The sequence below is a fragment of the Asterias amurensis genome, chromosome 18 (assembly GCF_032118995.1).
Source record: "Asterias amurensis chromosome 18, ASM3211899v1".
Classification (NCBI taxonomy): domain Eukaryota; kingdom Metazoa; phylum Echinodermata; class Asteroidea; order Forcipulatida; family Asteriidae; genus Asterias; species Asterias amurensis.
The window spans coordinates 6,551,748-6,569,390 of record NC_092665.1 but is presented as its reverse complement, the minus strand read 5'-3'; the positions used below and the strand labels follow the sequence as shown (position 1 = coordinate 6,569,390).

General features: G+C 39.7%; 1 protein-coding gene across 1 annotated transcript; it reads right to left on the bottom strand.

The window, feature by feature from the left end:
* Positions 1-11,129: 11,129 nt before the first annotated feature.
* Positions 11,130-16,313, bottom strand: LOC139951074 (uncharacterized). The gene is made up of 3 exons (XM_071949900.1): positions 16,266-16,313; positions 12,025-12,379; positions 11,130-11,829 (listed from the first exon to the last, which is right to left on the bottom strand). Exons 2-3 carry the CDS (start codon positions 12,377-12,379, stop codon positions 11,192-11,194), a joined length of 993 nt encoding a protein of 330 aa, XP_071806001.1. The 5' UTR covers positions 16,266-16,313; the 3' UTR covers positions 11,130-11,191.
* Between the last annotated feature and the right edge of the window lie 1,330 nt (positions 16,314-17,643).

Below are 17,643 nucleotides of genomic sequence, written 5' to 3'. Positions count from 1 at the left end.
CTCTTTTCATCTTCACACTCTTCTACGTTTGCATCGAACATTTTTGTCTTCACTGTAAAAATTACACCCTGTAATTGAACCTATTTTTAATCATGCATCTTGTCATTTCATGTGTATGCTCTGTTACATTTTAATCAAACATTATAATGGGTTACTTTTTGTAACCACTTTACGAATTGTTATCTTCACTGCCAATAATTACACCCTGTAACTTGAATAACCGGATCACTCGATCATTTTTAATCATGCGTCTTCTCATCTCATGTACATACTCTGTACGTTTAGTCCCACATTATAATGTTTGTTACTTTTTGTAACGACCGAATTTTCGTCTTCACTGACAATAATTACACCCTGTAACTTGAATAACCGGATCAACTGATAATTTTTAATCATGCGCCTTTGTTGTTCAAATACGTAAGCTTTACGGTTTAGCCCGCCTCCATTGTTCGTTACATTTTGTACCGACATTTTTACGACACAACGTGTCATTGCCATGGAACATCAGTGCTGTGTTGACCGCCAGATACGAAAAACCAACCGATATTGGAAACGTACACCTGATCTATGCAAATCAACGCTTTCAGGTTCAAGCTAGTACTGACCTCCCTGCTAAGCTATGGTAGCTGCTACTGTTACCGATGATACTTAAACTATATAACGACTAAAAAAAGACTCAATTAATAAAGCTTTAATGTGTATATTGATAGCATAGCCAGATAAACCTTACCCTGGGTACCGCACCCAGTCCTATTCAATGTTCCCGCCAAACCATTGAACCGTGTAACTCTTTATACTTAACAAGTATAAAGCAGATTTATTCTAATTTGCCTCAGGACCCAACCGAATAATTCAATATTTTGCAGACTGGCGGTAAAAACTAACCAGACTGCTCAGCACTGGAAATGTAATGGAACATCTTGAATCTTGCCGAGGGTCCAAGCGTCTACAATCCTCTTTCATCTTAGAAACAATGAAACTACCCTTGGGATCCTCCCATTTGTGCAATTTATGAACATATGAAATATAACTGCAAGCATAGAGAATCGCACTGGATTCACCAACTCAAGACAGTCAAGTCCTTTGGACTAAACATAAACACTGGTGTTAAATAAATTCCCGTTACCCCCACTTCACTTCTGCTTGAGAACTATAATGTTGTTTATATTCTGTAACTCAAGTATAAATTAATTTTTTAAAGTTGTTCCTATATATTTGTTACTATAACTATCTCATGTAAGTAACCCCCCTTTTTTTTCCACAGGTCCCTCATACCTATTTTTAATACCATCGTACTTTTGATCTTGCTTTTCTCTATTAATTGACCATTGTTAATTGCATCATGATGCAACTTGTTCTCTAATTCTACCCTTTCATGTTTCCCTGCATTGTTAACGAACAATGCATTTACCACTTTTACGGTCCAGTAATCCATCCTTCCATATGAAACCTCCTTTGTCCTCGCCACTCTACTCGTATTGGTTCATAGCCACCAATTGTTTCTGAAATAGAAACTTTGATTGGCTGTTATTTTCCCGCTTCTTTCTTTCCCGCTTCTTTCTTCCTTTAATCCATTTCCCCTCTCTTTTTCAATGAATGGATATGTATTTGTTTGTACTTGTTTTATGCCTCTGAACTAGGTCCGGTTTGGATCGAAAGCTAAGGCCATCTATACCACCCTATTCATTAAACATATGAAATACCAGATACGTATGTACAAATGGAAGAAGATGCAAAAGTCTTTAATTTTAATATTATGCAATAGGCTACCCCTTGATTTATGGAAGCTGGCCATTTAGTGCCTAATAATGATAAATCATTCCGAAAGGTCATAATGAAACTTGGTATTGCCCTTCTATTCTTTATGTACACTTTGTTCTAGAGCTTGATTAACACATGGTGCTGTGACGTGCAATGCCCATAATTCATTGTCAATTATGCCCATGATCTAACTGGTGTTAATTGCTGCCTCATTCTAAAGTGCGCCATCCCCCCTTATTGGACGAGCTGCTGCTCTCTGTGCGTACGATCTGACACTATTTCAATAATTCTATGTGTTCTATGGAGATGAGCTCGCAAATACACTGCTACATAAGTCAAAAATGCAGAGGTCCATGTAATGTATAGAAGTAATTGGACGCCTGTGTTTATTATCTTTCCATATTATAAAACCCCCCTCGTTTACAGCCAGCAAGAATTATTGTGTCTTGACCGCTATTTGTACTAATATAGGGTCACTCTGCTTTATAAGATCACAGCGAAATCCACAAACTCGCTATGAATAATCTTAAAAATGTTAAGGTTAGCGGTAGGCTATTTGTACTACTATAGGGTCACTCTTCTTTGTAAGATCACAGCAAAATCCACAAACTCGCTATGAATAATCTTAAAAATTTTAAGGTTAGCGGTAGGCCCTCGCCCAATTCGCTACAAACCGATATCAATGGATTAAAGGGAGTTGATGGTTAATTCATATGCTGCATGTTATCCGCCATCGGTATGCTTCAAGAGCCCGCTGTGCAATCAATGGACCCCCACATGCAACTGCTCCCTACTGTACTTATTTTGCACCCTGCATTTGAAAGTTGGGCACCACCCAGTTCTATTGAAGATGATGTCCCTCCTAACCTACTACATGCCCCATCCCTGTTATGTATGGAATACCCTGAATATTGACTAGAGTTTGCCAAGTTGTACACTAAACTACTAGGCTTACTTATTCCTGATTGGCCTGACTGACACAAGCTCTGACTAACTTTCATATTAAACGGCAAGCTGCCAGAAAAATTATGATTGTCCGCCCTTTCTTGTCCTTGTGTACCTGTACTCATGCTTTGAGAATGTTGGTCCGTTATACCCCGAGTTACGTGTAAAGGCCATGAAATATCCTGACTATTAATCTGTGGGATGTTCGCAATTATTGGCCCTTTATACATACTAGATGTTTGAAACCTTTCCGTATTCATGGTACTCGTGTTACCTACTAGCGTTACTGTTGGGGCTGTACTTGCCCCAGCATTAGGTCTGAAAATGTAGCGACTCACCCGATTTGCCCGGCTAGTAAGCCATCGGCTTCACCACTCTCTGTAGCCGCCCATCTTCGCCCTCCTCATCAGGTATCACTTGGATTTCTTCAATGCGGTTCCCACTTCCAGCGAGTTGCCAAGAAGGTACCGAATTTTGCGAAACTATACAATCTATCTTAACTCCTCGGTGGCAGAATATTCAATGACGGTTCCCAGAAAGACAAGCACCCTTTCCCCAAATGCATTGCTTTGGTTGGTTGAAAAGAACAATGGAACCACGTCTGAATGCGCCCTGACAATCCCAATCGCTTATAGCCCCGACTGTGCAACCTGACTATAATTATGCATATTTCCTGGTGTTAAATCGGTTTACTGCGTTACGCATTAAACCCTATTATGTGATTCATACCGTACGTACCTGACAGATATGGGCGGTGTTCAAGTATCCTTTTGCCCCTATTAGTATTAGACTTGAACCTCGGCCTGGTGGTTTTCCTCACACCAAAGTCACTCTTCCAACTCTACATTGTACTTGTAGGCCTACATGATAAAATAAAACAATGAAAGTTGATACAAGTAAGAATGTTGATGAATGCCAGTCCTCTTCTACAGAAAAATGTTAGAATCCTTATTCCACAAGCAAAGGGTGTTTTTCTATCTAGCAAAGTCCCCCCCCCCCCACCCCAACACCCAACCCATATAGCCCCTGCTTGATAAGGTGGTGCAGGTGTGCATGTATCATCATTCATTCATTCATGGCTAATATGCAAATTTATTTAATCATGTAACCTTTTTTAAGTTGCCAAGAAATGTGTTTCCCTTCAGAAAACTCAAATTAATTACTAAATACCTGGTACATCAGTCAGAAGTAAACAATATGAAATATTATTATTTATAAAGTAGACCTACATTACAACAAAACATTTCTTGAAAAAAGGGAACAAAGTGAAATATTATTCATAAGTAACAACAGGGTTCAATGTAATGTTTATTTAAAAAAAATCGGTTCAGCTTAAACGAAACCGCAATATTTATAACTAATACATGTATCACTATCCAGTTCTCGGCCTGGGGATTATATTTAAATATTTATAAACAACTTTCGTTTTTAATCAGCAGACAAGGAATTTGATGTCTGCCAACGAAAAATAAAACCATAAACAAGTTAAGAAGACAAGCCCTACTTTCACAAATATTATCCTGTCAAAAAATTCCCGAATGTAGCTTGGCTTCATCAGTAAATGTTGAGAATAAAACCAAAAGACAATTTTCACGAATTAGATGCAGCACTAAGTTACCGGCCACACGTACTTGTATCCGTCATTTTTAACGCGAAGTAAATTACCATAAAAAATTACATTTTATATCAAAGCTTACCTTAATATCATTGATGCAAATTGTTCGCGTTCTCATGGGTGGTATATCAGGTAAAGACTGTTGTTATTGATAGTAAAACGCCCTCAAAAGAGACAGATTTGTCAATTTTATAGAACGGTAACCAAGGATTTTAATGGCTGCCGCAAGAAAAAGTTTTATCATCACAAATCTGACGTCATGAAGCCCTTTAGGCTCTTGACAAATTTCTCGCCACAAATATCCAAAGGTATGCGACAAGGTATGCGATAAAATGTGCGACATCGCAAATATTTGCAAAGATATTTGCAATGATATTTGCGACATCGCAAATATTTGCAAAGACATTTGCAAAGATATTTGCGACATCGCAAATATTTGCAAAGATATTTGCAAAGATATTTGCGACATCGCAAATATTTGCAAAGATATTTGCGATGTGCGATGTCCCTTCAGGGCCACCATACCCTACTGATTCTGTCAGCAACTTATAAATAAAATTTGATTCTCATAATATTACAATGAGCAAGTAAGTTTCTAGCCTCTGCCAATCAATAAATTTTCAATTACGTAACTTAAGGAGAATCAAACGGTACCTGGATAAGGATACTCTCCATCATGTTGTCAGAGCTTTAGTCCTCTCTCGTATTGACTATGGCAATCTCCTTTTATTTGGTGCAACGTCATATGAATTGGACAGAGTTGAAAGACTACAAAATAGTGCAGCTCGTTTAGTATGTTCCACACCCTTGAGAGAACATATTATTACCCCATCACTTAGGGAACTTCATTGGCTACCAATTACAGAACGAATCCATTTTAAGATTGCTCTTCTCGTTTTTATGCTTTAACAAAACTACACCTCATTATTATCACTTAACTGTCACATTACACTCCTCCACGATTTCTTCGATCAATCGCTTGAATGTTCCCCGAGCAAACAAAGTTTTAGGTCAGAAGGCTTTCAGTGTGGCTGGGCCCATGATTTGGAACAATCTCCCAACTGCCATTAGGGAATCTAATACTCTGTCTGCTTTTCGTAAAGTCCTTAAGACTCACCTTTTTCCAAGTTAGTTTCTTTCTAGTGCGCTATGATCTTGATGGAATAGCGCCTTATAAATATTAATTGTTATGTTATGCTATTGTTATTGGTAATTACTCAAAATAATTATAGCATAAAACCTTACTTGGTAGCCAGTAATGGAGAGCTGTTGTTAGTGTAAAACATTGTGAGAAACGGCTCCCTCTGAAGTAACGTAGTTTTCGAGAAAGAAATAATTTTTCCTGAATTTGATTTCTAGACCTCAGACTTAGAGTTTGATGTATATAAACCAAGCATCTAAAAGCACACAACTTCGTGTGACAAGGGTGTTTTTCTTTCATTATTATCTCGCAACTTCGACGTTTGATATTTTTATGTCTTTGGCAATTACCAATAGTGCCAGTGTCTTTGAACAATTAAAAGCTATATCTTTCAAAATATCATTTGTATGCAAAATAGTATACAATGAATTTAAAGAGAGACTGTTTCTAACTATTATTATTTATTTACTTCCCCTTTTTTCAAAGGGCGATATCTCTCGATAAATCCAACTGTTTGTACAGACTGCAGCTTTATTATGTTTTGAAACAAAAAGTAAACTCCGTTAAGTTACCCGAATGCAGACTGAATTCTGACCTGTAAGTAATGTTAACAAGTTGTGCAAGCTTCTCAGTTTTCTATAAGTGAATGGTGATTCATCGTCAAACCTTTCATATTTAAATTCTAATTACAACAAAATGGTTTTGCATATTAATGTCAAGGTCTGATGAATGACGGTTTGCCATTTACAACACTCTCATATGCAAACGGCCCTGGTGGAATTGAGGAGTTAAGCAGCTTCAAAAGTACTGGTTCGAGACGGAATCTGACGGATACCAACACAGGTAAAGCTTCAATTGATTACTTTGAGTATTGGTTTGTATCACTCAGGTACACCACTCAGTAAAATTAAATCCGAGTATGTGCAGACTTTTTGAAATAGTTTAAATCTTAAACATATAACTTGGCAAAGTTACAGGGAAGTTTTTGCAACCACGATTTTGCCAAGGGAAAGTGCCCCTTTGCCATTTCATAGAGTTAATCATCAACTTGTGTAAACAATTATTTTACTTGTATTGTGATAAACATTGTTTTATTATTTGTTTGTGCAGAGGCTGCCGATTTTCACCATCAAGTGCTTGTCCCAATTGATTCAGAGACTCATGGTGCAGAAGACGTCACTATTTACGCCAATGGACCAATGTCGCATCTTTTTCACGGGGTCCATGAACAGCACTACATTGCCCACGTGGTCAGATATGCTTCATAAAAAACCTAAGAACCTAAACAAGCATAAAAACCTTACTTGGTAATGAGTAGCCTTGCTCAAGGCAGTCGAACTATTCACTCCGAAAAAAGACCGCCGCTGTATAAAAACCAACCCGTATTCACTGTGCGTAACATCGCACGACACGATGCCCCCGTACACTATCCGCATGAACAGGCCGTCAGGCCGACAGCCTTGTAGGGTTTGTGTTGAAGCCACTGACCTCATTACTATAATAAGCGAACAGTTCCCACGGTCAGCTCATTACCATAATGCCCGCGAAAGACGAGACATGTTTACATCACACACGAGCATGATAGGGTCCAATTCGTGATAAGGGAAGTGCGTGATTGGACGTCAAAATGAATAATTCATTTGCCTCACATCCTGTGTTGTCTGATAGGTCTGACGAAAGATATACATATTCATGGCTGCATACTAGCATATCCGAGAGCCCCCCCCCCCCAATTTTTTCCACTAATGGAATTGTTTCAATACAACACATTAAACCCGGAAGATACAGACCCGGCAAGGCTGTCGGCCTGAAAGCCTCCGCATGCGGTTAGTGGTACGGGTGCGATGACTTGTGTGAACAGTATTCGTACGATGTGACAGTGTGTATACGGGTGGGTCATGCGGTGTGATCGCTCACACCACGAACAGGGTATACGGGTGGGTTTACAGCGGCGTCTTTTCGGAGCGAATAATGCGACTGCCTTGAGCAAGGCTAGGTAATGAGCAATGGAGAGATGTTAATAGTATAAAAACAAATTATGAGTAACGGCTCTCTCTGAAGAAAACTAGTTTTTGAGAAGAAGTACTTTCTCGAATTGTTGAGGTCTCAAATTCAAGGCATCTGAAAGCACACAACTTGTGCGACAAGGGGTGTCTTCCAATTATTCTCTCGCAACTTCGACGGCCAATTGAGCTCAAATTAATGTTCACGGGTTTGTTAATTTAAGAATATGTTGAGATACACCAAGTGGAAAGACGTGACTGGTGCTTGAAAGTTTCCTAATGTGTCCTGCCTTTGCCCTTAAAGGGTAATTTTAAACTGATTTTCAATTGTATCCTTTTTTTTCTCAGAGTCTACTTCTGCACAAATGCTTTTGGGAAACAAGAATATTCAATGGAGCAAAACAAATTAAATGAACACATTGCGAACAAAATGTATTTACTATTTACAACTTTTGGATGAGATTGAGGTCATCTTGATTGTTTAACACGTAAGGCAGGATTCCGCCTTGGGCCGGTGTTTTTAATGGAAGTCTGTCCCCGGAGATTCTTTCCCAATTATAGGCAGGTGTGTCAGGAGATTATGTTCTCCCAAAATTCCCTCCCCCTTATACGGCAAACTTGTTACAAACTACTTGTGATAGCGCCCTCTGTTAAATCACCCTCACTCAGCCCACGTTAGTGTCTCAAACAGGGGAAAGAATCTCCGGCAGCACTGATTTCACTGAGACACCGGCAATCCATCCGGGCGCCTAGTCCTGGAGAATTGCGCGTGGCCCTTGTAGTGGCATGAGATTTCTGTCCCTTGGAGATAGTTTCATCCTTGTACAGTGAGCGGTGACCATGGTCGTTTCTTAATTCTAAAAGCACCCTGTTTTGATTCCATCTGCTTTAGACCGTATTGATATCAGATACTCCGAGGAAAAATCCATAGCACTCCGGCTATTCGCTAACAGGAGGGGCCAGGTCACTTCGTTTGTTTGCAGTTTTTGGGAAGCAAAAAGAAAACAACATGTTCTGTCGCCAGTCAAATAAGCCGAGTTTTGTTCCTCCGACAACGGGGGCTACAATCCCGGCCAAAATGCTTGGGCTACCCATTCCTACGTTATTTAAACCCATTCCCTGTTCACTTCCCATTGACAAGTTTTTAGGGTTTGTGTACTTTTTGTAGAAGGACGCAAAATCAATGTTCACTGATTTACGGTAAACTTGCACTGTTTGAAGGTAAAACGGTAAAAAGTTTCCCTTAAATTTTATTTTCTGAGGTGTTGTAGGTTTTGATAAAAATGAGTAAAACAGTGTTAGGAAAATTAGTTCAGCTTGCAAATTGTATTTACCAATAATTTTAGTTCAATATCAATTAAATACGCAAAACACAAAAAACCAAAACAATCAATTGATACGGCGTTAATGTTCATTCCTTCAATGTATTTAAAACATTCAAGAGACACCACTATTTCTTAAACTATGCAATATATCATAACGTCTAGTACACTGAATGGATTATAGTTAAATTTAACAAAACATTCTTTGTAGAAATACAAGTATCTAGTTATATACTAATGCTTTGTATTCTAGCGTTAATGCAAACATTAACACTGTGTTTTGACGACCTTTAACGTAATAATTGTTTAATTGTGAAATGAATCAGATGTTGACAATTTGAAGATTTGATTCAAATGCAGGGGCTAGAAAGAACACACCAGCAGCAGTTATTTGGTTTAATGTCCAAGCTTTGGGTGTATCGCGTTGCTAAGTTACTCCCGTTTGAAATAAGCCAGTGTATACTTTTTTGTTAAAAACGAGTTACAAGTAAAGTGATGTTTTCGCGCAAAAGTATACAAATAAGACTAAAATTTGATCACAAAACTGTTGTTTTCAGAGCGTTATTGCTAAATACCAGTGTGTTTAAAGTCACCTGGAAGTGGTATTTTGTCAAAATAAAGCTTTGGTCACTCACTAAAGTATGTGTTTTGATGAGTAGAATATGAATAAACATTTAACTAAGGTTCTATAAATTTAGTTTCCATAATTAACACATTTAAAAGTAGGCCCGACCCGAGAGGGCGCTGTTCGTGACGTCAATCGAGGCGCGATATTTGAAGCAGGACGGCTCAAAGTGTTTGCTGCACAGTGCTGGAAAAGACGTCGGACCGAACCACTTTGCAAACTGACCCAATTTTTTGTTATTTTGCTGCCTCCAGCAGCAACACACGTGGTCGACATTGCCGAAAAAATGCAAGAAATAAACCTTTTTTCGAAACGTAAAAACTAGAACTTGCATGTAATTGCACGTACGTGTGTTCAATGTACGATCGAGGCAAAGTCTGCCTCGATTGACGTCACAAAAGGGGTAGGCGGAGTCACCCCCAACAACTTTATCTAATTTTTAAACATGTAAATCGTTACAAACAATAACCCAACAAATTATGTTATTGTTCATTAACATAAATATACTCTAATGTTTGAAGAAAAATATATTCTATTTCCAGGTTACTTTAACCCTTTAAACTCGACCCCATTTTTAATAAATTTGCATGTGCTCAGGTTATTTATACTTCTTGGAAACATGTTAACATTATGCATCATATTAAAGCTTACATATAGTGCTATTTTATAAGAATATTTTTTACCCCCAACAGGCTATACCATGCAAATATAGTTCTAACAAAAATCACAGAGTGGGTCACAATATTACTGTCAACGAAACCTTTCTGTGTAAGGTAAAATGCGACATTGTGTAAGCAGCTAATATTCCGAATAATTAAGTCACGGTCGAAGTGAGGAAATTTTAATTTTCCAAATTCACACTAGGCTGGTGTATTGGTTTCATACCGATGTGACGGTTTAATGAATCGTTTTTTACAAAAGTGATTCAAAACGAATACCCAATGTTTCATCTGCATTAAACAAAAGTGCTTTCTCATGTGAAAACAAAGAAACGCTCAAACCACGACGAAAAATTAAATATTTCTCCATATCGAAACGTGTTCAAAAAAGCGACACAAATCAAATGTTTTCTGGTAACTTTACAACGCAAGTTCTTTTTGATCACAAGTTGTCGTTAGTTTAATATCATAAGTATTGTACATTAACGAATATATCAGCAGAAGACAACTGGTACCAGTTGTTAGGTGAATTATTTGTATTTTGTTGCCTTAAAAGGGTACAGCTTTTTCAACCAATTTAAAATGTTTGAAATAAAATTGCCGGCACAATCGGAGGCCACAGTGAATTATAAGTCTGAGTCTGTATCAAGGAATCTGAAGTTTTGTATGTACTGTTTAATAAAATGTCAGTTTTTGTTGCGTAGCTTCATTTTGCATTTTATGGACTCATCATGGTTTCAAGGACTCATCATTGCACCCTCGGACGGAATTACAGGCTGCAGAAATTTCAAACTTTACCGAAAATGTAATAAACTCAAAAAAGGGATGAACTGATATTTATAGCACTGTTTATGTGACAAAAACACGTTGAAAGTTTTTGTCACAATACACGTTTGCAAAATCAAGGGTTCAAATAAAACGTCTTTTCCATACTTATTGTCCTGCAAATAATAAAACAATTAATAATAAAGTAATTTTATTCGATTCATCTAAACACACGTTCAATTTTCCACGATTAACTCATTATTATTATATTTGTAAAAACTATATAGTTGCATATCAGTTTATTTAAATCGTCGTCTAAAACATTTAAACGTTTCCGTGTGTTTTTATGTTTGATTTAGATTTCGTACAGCAGAAATCCAGTAAAAGACGTGTAATGGTAAGAGTTACTATATACTTGACCGTATACAGCTAAGTGAACTTGATCTCCGTAGTGCAGGGGGATCATTGCACTGCTGCTCACTGGATGACTACCTGCAACGTTTACACGCCCTGCAACAATGGTGTTACCGTTCTTCCTAAGATGGACAGATAGGTAAGACCCACTTGATGATTTCCGGACTGAGAACATCAATACGTATACCCCAGGCACATTACACGTAAACGTGCCATTATTCAAGTTGAAATCAGTCCCTTCCTCTGAAAACAATAACTCTTCAAAGGGCAGAGGATCATAGTCGGATGGATGCCTGAAGGGGGTATTCCTCACTGCAGTGAAGGCGGACCGTCGCGTACTACATTCACCTGCTTCACCAGTCTGTCCAGCTGGTCCAGGTTCACCTCTCTCTCCTTTCAGACCATTCATCCCAGACAGACCTCGAAGTCCCTTTCTGCCCTGTTGACCGACTCCTTGCTCTCCCTTCATACCATGATCCCCTTTAGCGCCTGGCGCACCAACCAGTCCATCTGACCCGATGTCTCCATTTCCCCCGGGCTCACCTGCTTCGCCGGTCTGTCCAGCTGGTCCAGGTTCACCTCTCTCTCCTTTCAGACCATTCATCCCAGACAGACCTCGAAGTCCCTTTCTGCCCTGTTGACCGACTCCTTGCTCTCCCTTCATACCATGATCCCCTTTAGCGCCTGGCGCACCAACCAGTCCATCTGACCCGATGTCTCCATTTCCCCCGGGCTCACCTGCTTCGCCGGTCTGTCCAGCTGGTCCAGGTTCACCTCTCTCCCCATTCAGACCATTCATCCCAGGCAGACCTAGAGGTCCTTGTTTCCCTGGTTGACCGACTCCTTGATCTCCCTTAAGTCCAGTATCCCCTTTAGCGCCTGGCTCACCAACTAGTCCATCTGACCCCTTGTCTCCTTTAGCCCCAGGTTGACCTACCTCACCAGGGGACCCTACAAGCCCTTGTCCATGGTTCCCATTTGACCCGGGAATTCCCGGTATACCGGCTGGGCCCTGGCAGCAGGAGTTACACGTCATCTCCGGATCAGGTGAAACTGCTGTTTTAGCCACCATGAACGGAACTTGCAAAATACCAAGAAGAAGGGGCACTGTTGATATGGTAATCTTCATCTGTAATTTAATAGAATAAATAAAACAAACGATGAAAACATGCAGACATAGAAGGCGCTGCTCTAGCGGTGACCACCAGTTTTGGGTCAGCTCCAATTTATTCACATTTTCCATGTGTTTGTGGAAGTTCTTTATCACCACTTTCTACATTAACCACGTTTTATTCAATTTGTGTTTCGCTGGGCTGAGCATGTGTGTGTTAAATTATGTACCTGGCCGTATTGATCGTAAGTGTTCTCTTGTGTTGAGCTAAATAATCGCTCCACACAACAAAGTGGCTACCGCTACACACTTGAGTACCTAGCTTACGGCAGGGTGCCGTTGGCTCGTTTGATCTTTAACATACTGAACATCGTGTTGAAATGCTCCCCAATGACACCCAAACAACTGTCAGACAACAGTAAACAACTTTAAAAGGAGAACAAGAGGAAATATGGGTGGTGAGGAGAAATAAATTTAATCAGACCGATAGAATCTTTCTCCCATTAATGGTATCGTCCATTGCCGTTCCCTATGCCCCAAATGGATGAGCTCGTTTAATCACATGCGTAAACACAGAGACTCTGGTATCCTTCACTGAGACATGGTTAGACAATACAACCCAGAGTAATGATTTCCATATAGACGGCTTTGGATCTCGGATTCGACTTGACAGAGATTACAAAATTACAGGGAAGATACAGGGTGGGGCGCGTATGCCTCTATATCAACAAGAGATGGTGCAACACAGTGATTGTTTGAGATAAGACCAACACCCTATACATTGAGCTCATGTCCGTATCACTTCGCTCTTTTTATAATCCAAGAAAGATTCCTCAACTTGTTTACATTGTGAGGATTTCTCCTCGTGTAAAAAGATACGATATCTACGAATAGTCTAACTACTGCATAGCGCGCGGCAGCGTATTGCATGGTACCTCGACGTTTGAAATAATAACTGCACTTGGCATCACTGTATTCTCCTTCGAACCCAATTTGTGTATACCGATTTCCCAAAACGCTGCCACTACTTAATTTCATCAAAAGTGGTCGTCCGGAACACGTCAAATAATTTCGACATAGGTTCAAAGCATAATCCAAAGACGTATATCGGCGTATTTAGCCGTGATCTTAACTTACGGCACTGTCACACCTTGACGTTTTAGTCAGCGTATGCCGACGTATGACAATTTCTCTTAAACGTTGGCATCCGCTGAACTTTCGATGGACTTTTCAATTTTGAGCGTATACAAAGCCTATTCATAACGAGTTGGACGTATGCAGACCGTATTAGTAACTTACTTAGAACGTTTCAATAACGAATGCTTAGCCTGTTAACAGCGTTCACAACTTATGTCCTACGGTAATCTAACTACTGCATAACGCGCGGCAGCGTATTGCCGGCGATCACATCCAGTTGCCTACAAAGAGGTTGCCTCTCGACGATTGAAATAATAACTGCACTTGACATTGTAGTATCCTCCCGCGAACCCAATTTGTATCCGATTCACATGAACGCTGCCAATACGCCATTATACGGTAGCTGTAAGTTAGAATCACGTTCATTAAGTTATGTGGTCGTCCGGAGCACGTCAAATACGTTCGAGGTAGGTTCAAAGCACGTTACTACTATTACCTGTTAAGGCCCTGTCACACCTAGACGTTTTAGCAAGCGTATGCCGACGTATACAAAATTTGGGCGAATACGCTGGCGTACGTCGAATAAGTTATGTGTAAGTTTTGTATAAGTTACGAGCACGCTGAAACACGCCGTGTACGTCGTAGTAAGGCGAGGTCGTCGAGAAATTGTGTGCATGCACAACAAAATCTAAGAGTGCCAGCGTGTGGTTCAAAAGTTCCGCATAAGTTGTAGGTGCGTTATACGATCGTTGACACACGTTCACACACGTTACTTGTAAGGTTATCAGAAGTCAACATACGTCGATATAATGTCTACACGTATTTCTTATAACCTATATGAGTAATATGCTTTGAACTTACGTCGAACGTATTTGACGTGTTCCGGATGACCACATAACTTACTAAACTTACTTCTAAACTTACAGCTACCATGTAATGGTGTATTGGCAGAGTTATGTGAATCGGTATATACAATTCGGGTTCGCATGATGATTAATACGATGTCAAGTGCAGTTATTATTTCAATCGTCGAGAGGCACCCTCTTTATAGGCTACTATATGTGATCGTCGGCAATACGCTGCCCCCGCGCTCTATGCAGTAGTTGGACCATCGTAGAACATAAGTTGTGAACGCCGTCAAACGCTAAGCATTCGTTATGGAAACACTCTGTGTAAGTTACTTCGGTATGCATCCGTCCACCTCGTTATGAATACGCTTCGTATACGCTCAAAATTAAAAAAAATCCATCGATAGTTCAGCGTATGCCAACGTTTTAGAGAAATTTGCATACGTCGGCATACGCTGGCTTAAACGTCAAGGTTTGACAGGGCCTTCATGAGCCACACGCCTTACATCGACGTGTATGTCAGCGTGTCTCATCGTGCTCTTAACTTATACAAAACTTACCCATAACTTGTTCGACTTACGCCAGCGTAGTCGCTAAAATTTGCGTACGTCGGCATACGCTGACTAAAACGTCAATGTGTGACAGTGCCTTTATGAGCCACACGCCTTACATGGACATGTATATCAGCGTGTTTCATCGTGCTCTAACTTATACAAAGTTATCCATAACTTATTTGACGTACACCAGCGTAGTCGCCAAAATTGTCATACGTCGGCATACGCTGGCTTAAACGTCAAGGTGTGATGGGGCCTTTACCCATAATTACTCGCTAAAATTGTCATACGTTGACATACGGTGGCTAAAACGTCAAGTGACAGCACCTTAAGACAGTGTGCCACCATGTTTTGGCTTACAAAATATGCTGTCATAAACTGTGTCATTATTGTCGTAACAATAATGGAGGATGGTATCAATTTGTCCCCAAACAAGAGGAATCGATTATCATGGTAAACAAAAAACAATTAATGTTGCATGCTCCGTGACGGGGTCCAGGTTTTGTGTAAACTTTTGGGGCAAACAGGCAAACTCGGCTTCACCTCGGTTGCCCCTCCCCACGTCGGCTGTACAAAACACCGATCACCATAATAATTGTGAAAGTGTTGCATTATGTTCAATCTTGTTTTGTTTTACCCACAACATAAAACAAAATAACAAAGTGGTCATGTCACACAATGCCATTTCATCAGTATTTGTTGTTAATTTTGTTGACAGCTTTTGGATGAATTGTACACACACATTAAAACGAGCAGAATATCAAGCACATTCAACTGAAACTGTCTAGGTAAACTTTTATTGCCCACTATTTGAACAAGACAATGTACAGAATACCAGCGGAACTTGCTGCTCCAAAACGGAAACCACTTGCAAGTATTGTGATAAAAGCCCCAACGACACAACGCAATATATCGTGGTTTCAAAGGGAAATACAACGGCATTACAGTCTGTACCACCAAACAGTACCACAGTACACCAATGTTGGCAGAGATCAAGTGACCCAAACACTACATGATAACTTCAGTTGAATACGCTGTTAAAAATAATCCGTCAAAATTACGGTGCTTTGTATACCTGGCAGCCAGGGTGCTAGGTATTAGAAGTGCAGTAAATTTCAAATTGGAGTTTAGCAAACTACCCCCTCAAGGCACAATTTACAAAACTGCTACTGTGAAATTTACTGCATTTTACCTGGCACCAGCTGCCAGGTAAAGCGCCGTTAATTTTACTGCTTTATTGGGTAGAGTGGTGCCCCTTGTTGGACCAAAAGTGCAATATTCTTGAAATAATAGGCTATCCTAAAATACACCGCATGCATCTAGAAGCCAAAGTCCGGGTCCGACAGTATAACGAGAAACACTTACCTTGATGATGTTGTGTTCTTGTAGTCCAAACTTTCTCAGTTTCTCTCTTCCGATAAGATGCAAAGTTGTTATGAGCACTGCTGTTGGTGCAGCGCGTTTAAATACTGCTGTATTTTCATTGAAGTGCCCATCAGTCTACTTCGATGTTTGATTGACAATCGATGAGCAGCCAATCATAGATACGTGTTAAAGTCAATGATTGAAAGCAGTGACTTACTCTACCATTGGTTTGGACGAGGCTGTATGTTACAATTGTGCGTCAATACCGTGTTAAAGTCACTGATTTATTGCAGTGACTTACTCTAGCATTGGTTTGAATGATACTGTATGTTGAATGGATACCAATGGTGTAAAACTCTACACTACATTGTGTATGTGGTAAAGTCACTGATTGAAAGCAGTGACTTACTCTATCATTGGTTTGGACGAGGCTGTATGTTACAATTGTGGGTCAATACCGTGTTAAAGTCACTGATTTATGACAGTGACCGACTATCACTGGTTTGAATGATACTGTATATTGAATGGATGCCAATGGTGTGAAACTCTACACTACATTGTGTATGTGGTAAAGTCACTGATTGAAAGCAGTGACTTACTCTATCATTGGTTTGGATGAGGCTGTATGTTACCAATGGAGATCAATTTGTACACGCTTTAATGGTATGGTGTTTTTACATGTATATCCGCCCTACTGGGTTGCACTGTGTGATTGCTTCCTGAAGTTCCTGGCCAGTTTCCTTCTATTTCCGCTCAATTGATGTATTTCCCTGATGATTGTGAGTTAAAGTGCAAGTTTATTATCAAAGAAAGAACTGGGTACGCAATAAATATACTGTTCAGATGGATCTCTTTCGTGCTTCCACTCTTTTGAAGTATATGTTTACTAACACTATCTCAGTGTTTTTTTCCGAAATCGAAATGCAATGACAATGTATTTATAGTAGAGTGCGCCACCAACAGAGCAACATTAAAGGCAATTGACACCATAGGTAATTACTCAACATAATTGCTAGCATATAGACTTACTTGGTAATGAGCAATGGAGAGATGTTAGTAGTACAAAACATTGTTAGAAACGGCTCTCTCTGAAGAAACCTAGTTTTTGAGAAAGAAGTATTTTCTCGAGTTGTTAAGGTCTCAAACTGAAGGCATCTGAAAGCACACAACTTGTGCGACGGGGGTGATTTTCCCATTATTCTCTCGCAATTTTGACGACCAATTGAGCTCAAATTAATGTTCACGGGTTTGTTAATTTAAGAATATGTTGAGATACACCAAGTGAAAAGACTCACTAGTGGTTGAAAGTTACCTATTAATGTGTCCTGCCTTTGCCTTTAAAGGGTATTTTTAAACTGATTTTCAATTGTATTCTTTG

Bases quoted from the DNA above. Each gene is read 5' to 3' on its own strand.
- LOC139951074 (XM_071949900.1), bottom strand. From the start codon at position 12,379: ATGAAGATTACCATATCAACAGTGCCCCTTCTTCTTGGTATTTTGCAA. The intron at 11,830-12,024 runs GTGAACCTGGAC...AAGGAGAGAGAG, and splicing joins TGGTCTGAATGGGGAGAGAG to GTGAACCTGGACCAGCTGGA.